Source organism: Arachis stenosperma, chromosome 4 (genome assembly GCF_014773155.1).
Source record: "Arachis stenosperma cultivar V10309 chromosome 4, arast.V10309.gnm1.PFL2, whole genome shotgun sequence".
In the NCBI taxonomy this organism is placed as follows: Eukaryota; Viridiplantae; Streptophyta; class Magnoliopsida; order Fabales; family Fabaceae; genus Arachis; species Arachis stenosperma.
In genome coordinates, this window is record NC_080380.1 from 102,187,330 (window position 1) to 102,195,947 (window position 8,618).

General features: G+C 35.9%; 1 protein-coding gene across 2 annotated transcripts; it reads right to left on the reverse strand.

Annotated features, from left to right (window-relative positions):
- Positions 1-240: 240 nt before the first annotated feature.
- Positions 241-8,125, reverse strand: LOC130974261 (ultraviolet-B receptor UVR8-like). 2 transcript variants are annotated; one of them, XM_057899062.1, is made up of 11 exons: positions 7,673-8,125; positions 7,399-7,472; positions 7,215-7,299; positions 5,290-5,421; positions 4,960-5,190; positions 4,544-4,777; positions 4,268-4,311; positions 2,132-2,314; positions 1,223-1,313; positions 829-872; positions 241-747 (listed from the first exon to the last, which is right to left on the reverse strand). In XM_057899062.1, the coding sequence occupies exons 1-11, from the start codon at positions 7,899-7,901 to the stop codon at positions 622-624; spliced, it is 1,473 nt and encodes a 490-aa protein (XP_057755045.1). In that variant the 5' UTR covers positions 7,902-8,125; the 3' UTR covers positions 241-621. The 2 variants fall into 2 exon arrangements, with proteins under 2 accessions (XP_057755045.1, XP_057755046.1); XM_057899063.1 differs by lacking the exons at positions 241-747; positions 829-872; positions 1,223-1,313 and adding an exon at positions 1,352-1,788.
- Positions 8,126-8,618: the final 493 nt, after the last annotated feature.

Consider the following 8,618-nt stretch of genomic DNA (forward strand, 5'->3'; position numbering starts at 1 on the left):
TGATGCAATTTGATACACTTGCCAATAATACGATCGTATCAATATAATGTACTTTAAGATGAATGAGGTAAAGAGAAGTGTTTAGCCTTAAAATGGCTTGTGTTTAGTTTTATTTTAAAGATTTCCTTCCTTATTGAAAGACTATTCTCTAAATTTCCCTAACCCAACAAGCCATGAAATTACGACAAAAACAAAACTGTATGTAAACATACCTTTTTTTCCATGGCACAAAACATATCATTCAGCTATAGAAAATATCAGAATGCCAAGAAGCCAGATCACTAAAGCTCAAGCTGTGCCCTAAAATGGAAACTTCCTTCACAAATAAAGGGCGCCATGGGCGCTATAAATTACAATCAATCGTTTAACACTCTTTTACTGTCTTGTGTATGAAAACTAAGAACACTTCAAGCACTTCCAAGTTAGTGCCAAGCTACACCTAGAAATCTAGAAATGGAAATCAAGACGGGAAAATCAGGTAGACAGAAATAGAGAAGAGGAAACAAACCAAGAAACATGCTGGTTGATTCTGGACATATCTACATTCCACTAGAGAAATGTCGATTAGTCAGTAACCTATCAAAACTGTGCAACCCTGTCAATGCTAATGGGCATATTGAGTCAAACCAGGTTCTTATCAGCCACCAGCAGTGTATGCCACCAACCACAGGCAACATTTCTAGGTCGGCAACCGGCAATAAGAACTTGACAAGGGACATTTCGGTCAGTAGAATCTCCCAAACCAAGCTGGTGAAGATATATGATAATTAGAATTCATAAAGTTGAGAGACAAAAATAAGCTAAACTTTAAATAGGCAGTTAAAATACCTGGCCATATTTGTTCCATCCCCAAGTAAATAGGTGACCATCCTCTTCAAGTTAAAACCAAGGGAAAAATTTTAGGATGAACTTGTAATACATGACTCAGCTTATGACTAAACTAGTAAAGAGCAAACTTGAATTCTTAGACTTTACAAAAATTCTTTTACTTGTCCACAAAAATGACGGAATATATTTGAACCAAAATGAACGCTAATGTGAATGAAAGATATTTGCTAAGGACGAGACTAGGCATAGGCAACCTCTTGACTGGAAAAAGGGCATCATAGTTGAAATTTAAAACTTGAAATGGGTGTGAACTTTCAATTACTAACGATTCAAAGAACAAATCTGATTGGAGTATCACATGGACATCATTAATAGAGCACACACAAGGAAATACCTGTTAGCAAAGCACTATGACGAGCCCCACAAGAAACCATACTAGAATGCTTATTCTCAAAACGGGAAGCTTCCAACTGTTTAGGCAAGGTCTGAAATAGGAAAAATAAATGAGTTACACAATATGGTTACACTTGTACTTTTCATGATTTGGAACATCATTACAGATGGACTATATTCAGATAATTAACCTTCAAAGCTAACATTTGTACATCTAAAATGATAGATGCATAAGGAAAACTTTTGGATAGAAACCAAAAATATCTATTAAGAGCTCAAAGTTGAAACAAGCACAATCTGAATTATTCATTATTTGACCATAAGGACATATAGACTTGCCACATACGAGAATTCTTAAGAGTATCATCTTTTTCTATACATATATATTATCAGAAATTGGTTGATCTCCAAATCTAATCCATTATATTAGGAATTATGATTAGGAATTACGATAGGATACTATGGCGCTTCCTTATGCATGTAGCCAACTCTTCCTTGAGTAAAAAGCTTAGTTATATTGTTATAATGTTGGAACTTGGTCATCAGAAGGTGCATCACTTCATCATACTTGTAACAGACAAGAGGGGCATATATTATTTTCAAATAATTTAATCTTCCAGAAACAATTCGCAAAATCATGCACATTCCTAAACTAATGCCAAATGCAAGCACTTCGCAAAAGAGATACTCATACAGCTAGCTTATAATTTACATATAAAATCATAAGTTAAAATAACTTTGGGTCGTTGAACATATCAACAGAAGCAGCAGCAATGACAATAATCATGCATTGTCTCACTCGGTGAAGTCTAACACGTCTTTATGAGTATGTAGTTTTCTATTGCATTCTGTTTGTTGAGAATTATTGTAGAGAAAGCAAAACTCAGATAATTCAGTTAGAGATATGTACCTCAGGCTGATCACTACCAGTACCCAATTGTCCAAACTGATTCCCACCAAATGCATAAATATGACCATCTACAGTAACACACAATGTGTGCCAAAGTCCCGCCGCAATTTTTTCCACAGTAGTACTCAATAAAGATGGAACTAGGGTTGGTCTCAGTTGATCAGCATTATTCCCTTGTCCACACTACATGAAGTTTAAATGTAAAATTGTCAAGAAATTCTGCATGGGCCACTCAAATATCTCATAAGAATAAGAATCATACAAATCATTAAATGATAAAATATGTCTCCTCATGGTAGTTATTCTTTTGACTACAAATAAAGTTATAATATTCAAACCATAAGGATTGGATCACGGCATGAGAAGTGAAGCTACAACTCAAAACTCAAGATTGTATTTAGCTTGTATATCATGGTAGGTACGTACATAAAGCATCCACACTTCAAGCAAGATATCAGGTACCTTTTCCACACTACAGGAATTTAAATGCAAAATGGTAAAGGGAATATTATAGATGAGCCATTAAAATGTCTTTTACGAAAACAAATCACTGAACGAGAAAACCATCCACAGTAATTACTATTCGAGTGGAAATGAATGTATATTAATTCAAGGCCTAGGAACTGGGAAAGGCCAAGAGAAGGCATGTAACTACTCAAGATGTCTAGCTTGTAGATAATGGAAGCTATGGATCTAAAGCATCAACGTTTCAAAATGAGAAATCAGATATGATTGGCACATGCTGGCCGCAGCAACAAAGAGTACACAGTCATATTGACAACGATCTGAAACTTTCAACACACTTAAAACAGCAAATTCAATATTTCCTACATCCAGAATCTTCCTTAACATAGTACTTTTGGGAATAAACAATAATAAAAATGTCAAAAAAAAAAAAAAAAGAAATCCAAATAGTTTCCCTACATAAAACTAAACAAAAACATTTAAGATATTCTTTGCCGGACTCCCTGTGTCTGAAGCTTAAGTAGTAAACCCTATCCTAATTTATTGGTGGCATTGGTTTCATTGATAAGGTTATTTTGCATACCTTATATTCTTTCATACAGTTAGTTGTGTTATACCCTTACTTTCTTGCATACAGTTAGTTGTCTTATATCTGTATCTCCTTCAACTTAATGGAACATAAGATTTCCCAAATCCACTTTATCATCTTATGCATTTTTTACGCTTCCTTCTAGAAAACAAAGAAACTTCAAATACTTAGTCTGTTCAACAATTCTGTGAATAGACAATTTTCTTTTTGGGTCATGGTCCAATATGGTCCATAACTATACTATTACTAGGGCAAACTACCAAAATTGCACTCGAATAATTTTGTCGCTGACAAAAATACATTCGAATTTTCCTATCAACAAAAATGCCCTCATAATTTAAAAACGTGACAAAAATGTCCAATATTAAATATGAATTTCTCAAAAAATGATTTAGAGATTGAATTTTGATGGAATTTTTTGCAAGTATGACTAGAAAAATGAGATATTATTATCCTTAAAAGTTGGTGATCTTTCGCTAAATGTATATTTTTTTGTGATTTTTTAAAACTATTATTGGTTGTTGACAAAAAAACATCACAAAAATAATATATACACTTAGCGAAAGATCACCAAATTTTAAGGATAAAAATATCTCATTTTTCTAATCATGCTGGCAAAAAACCGCATCAAAATTCAATCTCTAAAGCATTTTTTTGAGAATATATATTTAATATTGGACTTTTTGTCGCGTTTTTAAATTATTTGAGGGCATTTTTGTCGATAACGAAATTCGAGTGTATTTTTGTCAGCGACAAAATTATTCGGGTGCATTTTTAGTGGTTTGCCCTACTACATAACTAACGGTAGGTTCTGCCACAATTTTTTAACAATCCCGGGGTTAAGATAATAACAAAGCCATTCCTCACTAGGCAGTGGCATCTATGTAAAAAGGTTGGATTGAAATGAATCTACCAACAGCACAATAAATAAAAATAAACAAAAACAATTTGTCTCACAATCACTAGTTGGAGCTTTTTTATGTGCGCATTCTAACTTATTATTGTCAATACAATAAATGCCCTCCCTCTAGACAAAAGATGAACCAATAAAATATTAAGATGTATTTTAATAACAAGCTCACCTGACCATACAGGCCCCAGCCAAAAGTAAGGAGTGCCCCAGCATCTACACAAAAAAAAATAAGAAAAAATCAGATGACATATCAAAATGGTCCTTGGTTATAATTAGCTGGACTTCTGTCGACCATAATGACCATCTGGAGTTTAGTAACTAGCCTATAGTATTCTAAAACTGAATTTGGCCTTCATAGCATATGATATAAATATTTAGTGCAGCTCATATAACAAAGAATTCGATATACTTGTGCAAGACTACAAGAGAGCAATGAAATGTTGACCTGTCACAACAGCGCTATGCCGACCTCCACAAGCAATTTCCTTCACATAACTTCCAGGAACCTTTGATACTTGCGCCCCAGCACCACTTCCTTGATGAGCAGTTGATGACCTATCTTTCCCAGAAGTGGACTCCATACAAGGTATAACGTGAGGAGATGACACCATCTTCACTCGAGAACCCAAACCTAGCTGTCCTTCACCTCCATAGCCCCAACCCCAAACCTGTCCCACATCTGAAAACTTTGGTGAAAACATGATGCATCAGGGGTCTTGCTTTACATCAAAAAACCTTCCATATCTTCATACTTCATAGAACCTACAAAACTATATGTCGTAACCACAAGAACAAACCAGCTACACCTAGAGGATCATAGGATCACAATCACTAGGTACCGATAGACACAAAGAGAATTACCTGACAGTGCTAGTGTATGCCTCCCACCAGCTGCTACAGAGGTAATCTTGACCCCAGGCCCAAGGGTAATAAGAGAAGGGGAAACAGTAAAGAATTCATCTCCAGATGCTGGACTGTCGGATTCCTGTCTCGCAAATGAGATTTTTCTTCTCTTAATAGCTTCCTCTCCAACTTTCTTGTTGTCATGATGAGAGTCTGACCCACTACTTGTGTTTGAGCTTTGTGGGCTTCCTGTTTAACGTCTCAAATTCCATTAGCTCCCTGAAATGATATCAGAGAACTCTCTTTGATGTTAAATTATTTTGATGCATATGTATGTGATGATAGTACCTTGATCAGCTATTGATGAGCTTTGTTTCCCAGAAATATCCTTTTGCAGGCTTCCTGCAGCTATGAAATCAGTAATAACTTTACCAGAAGGCACACATTCTTTCCATCCCCATGCATAGACTTCACCTTCATCTACAAATGGAGCATTAAATTCAATAGCAAGGTGTTAGTGTTATCTCTGGGCCATTACCTAAGGGTAAGCTAGTTCAAGTCATTCTTTGAAACACTGAACGCTGAGTTAACTACAAACTAAAATTTTCCCACTAAGTGATTCTCCTTTCGAAAGGTGAGTTAACAAACGCAGAAAATTAAATAAAAATTTAAAACCTTTTCAACAGTAATGGTATGTGTTGTTACATCAAAATCCTTTTCATGATCTAGTATTTGGCATTTAAAACATAGGTTAAAAATTTGTTTCCACCCGAAACATTGCCGTCCACTCAGACTTGGAGCTTATTGATTAAATATTATAACAAAAGAATTACCAAAATACAAATATGTCTTCATAAAATATCAAATCTCTAGGCTAAACTAATTGATTTATTTTAAATGAGAACAACTACTATTATAAAGTGGCAAAATCTTATGTCTCTTTAGATATTTTAACTCGTACCTTATTCAAATTGTTTGTTTTATTATTGAATTACTTATTTATTTGTTTTTTTTTTTTGTATAATATACTCCCAAACTAATGTCCTATTTTTCACAAAATTTCCATGCCCATACCAGTATCTAGTATGGGCATAATAAGTCAATGGGGAGACATCAGACACTGAACTAAGAGGATAAAAATTGGAAATAACTTTCATTTCCTTCCAAGCTATTGTGTATGAACTTGACTAAAATCTTCAGCATGTAACGATAATGTTAAAATGAATTTCAAATGTTTTATTTCTTCATCTTTCTCTTCCATCTTTACTATTTCAACAAATAAAAATCTTATAAAATTGAGATCCTAGTTACTGCATGAAAATCAGTGTACTTCATTGAAAGACATTTTTATATAGTTTAATTTTCTTCAATTCAACCATTGATCTTATAGGAGTTAATACCCTGAAATTTGAAGTCGGACTTAAATTGACCCCTAAAATACCAATTGACCCAAATTAGACTCCAAAATTACAATGGTAACTCGCGTTAGCCCCTGAGCTCATCTCCGTCAACGGCATGTTGATTTGGCCCTTTAACTTGCCATGCTGGATAAAACAAAACGTCGTTTTATATTGGCACCCAATCTTGAACGAAATGACATCGTTTCACACAAAACACATCTTTTTCTCACTAGTGATGGTCATAAAACAATATGCATTTTACCCGATTCGTGTGAAACGACATCATTTCATTGAAGATTGGGTGCCAATATAAAACGATGTTGATTTGTTTTATCCAGCGTGACAAATTAACATGCCAAATCAACATACCATTACAGCATTACCGGAGATGAGCTCAAGGGCTAACGCACATTGTAAATTTGGAGGTCCAATTTGGATCAATTAAAGTCTTAGAGGTCAATTTAAGTCCGAGGCCAAATTTCAGGAGGCCAAATTAAGTATTATATATTTATGTTTTCAAATTAATTCCACACTACTTTTTGTTATATACTACAGCGATGCCATTGACTATGATAAGCCCTTTAACTATTCTCTTATACGAAAGCAACCAAAAATTGCTGGGCTATATACTAAATCCCATTTAGTTAATCTGAAAAATTATTATCACAACCGTATCATAGCAGAAAATCACTCTTTTATACTAATTCATAGTTTAAAAAAATTGAAATCCAAGCAATTAAACTAGAAATCAACATCCTTCGTCGTTCTTATTTCAGGCTCACTGGTAGTAAACTGATTCAAAGCTCAAATTAACAATCTCAAAAAATAATGACCTTTCAACATCTACAAGATAGGGGGAATTAGAAGCATTACCAGTGACCGAGGCGCAATGAGCCCAACCAGCAGCAGCCTTCAGCACTGCAGCATCAGTGGGGAGCTCAAAAGCTCCTGGAGTCTCCTTCAACCCACACATGCAACAAAACAAGTTGCAAAATCAATTCCAACACCGATTCAGACCTAAAAAATCAACTCAAAACAAGGACGCGAACTGCATTACCCCACGCTTCCCCGACGTCAAATAACTCTGGCTCTCATCATCCGCGGAGCCCCACGTCACCAGCTTCCCTTTCTCTGCAGCGAAAAAATGACCACAAAAAACACAAATCAACCAATTCAGATTTCATTCAACAATTGGAACTAAAAGGGGGGAGGGGGAACACGTTCCAGGATCTGTTCCTAAAGGATTTAGATCTAGAACGTTCGCGAAACTATGTAACCGTTTTCGATCTGGATTCTAGTCATCGGAGAGTCAAGGGATTGAAGAATCGAACCTGAAATGGCCATGGCGAATCCACAACCGCCGCCACAAACGTCTTTCCAGGAATCTCCGGCGATGGAGGGATCAGAGAGGCTTACCGACGCCGGAGACAGTATCGGAGTTTTCTCCGGCGAGGCTCCGGGAAGGTAGCCCCACATGTACACCATTTTCTCCTTGCACTCTTCCTCCTTCTTCTCCTCCTCCACCTTCGTCTCTTCCGCCGCTCCTTCGTTTCCGTTCATCGCGAGAACCAACAAAAACAAAAATAAAAAAAAATAAAAAAATTCTCCAAACGAGAAGTATAAGCTCAAAACGCAGACAGAAGCAGAACACAGAGCTCTATCTGCAAAAAGAAGAAAAAAATGAGAACAACAAAACGACGATGGGTGCTGGTCGTTGAAGCAAAACTGAGAAAAAGGAAAAGCTGAGAAAAAACACGGGGATAGGAAAGAGGAGGAGGAAGAAGAGAAAAGAGTTGACAGTAGGCGTATCAATTACAAGGTTATAGCTGTGGCCACCTCGGATGATGACGTGGCATTTTGGACACGTGGCACAATCAGCACCGCAGTTTGGATTTGCACATACTTGAAGTGGCGAGTATAGTGTGGAAGTTTCTGGAAGATAGGGGGACCTCTGACTAGAGCCCGAGGTGCCTCCATAGATCGACACGTATCTTCTTTTTCTATTTTTTTAATTAATCTGATAAGAATATGTATATCATGATTCATATGTGCGTGGAATATTATTTAATTACAAATTGCAGAAACTTTAGGCTCATTTTTTTTTATATTGAAAACTGGTGTGTGTTATGCTTCGTTATGGACACTAGGGGTGCAATACAGGTATATGGAACAGCTTTATTTCAATTTTAGAAGAGAAAAATCGGATCGTTCGATTTTTTTGATATGAATTTTTGGTGTTACAAATCGGACGGTCCGATTTGTATGAAGAAAAAATTT

What these genes read in the sequence shown, in the direction of transcription:
- LOC130974261 (XM_057899062.1), bottom strand. Translation starts at nt 7,901, where the DNA reads ATGAACGGAAACGAAGGAGCGGCGGAAGAGACGAAGGTGGAGGAGGAG. An exon ending in TGACGTCGGGGAAGCGTGGG is followed by an intron (nt 7,300 to 7,398) that starts GTAATGCAGTTC and finishes TGTGGGTTGAAG; the next exon opens with GAGACTCCAGGAGCTTTTGA. An exon ending in TCATTGCGCCTCGGTCACTG is followed by an intron (nt 5,422 to 7,214) that starts GTAATGCTTCTA and finishes CTCCATTTGTAG; the next exon opens with ATGAAGGTGAAGTCTATGCA.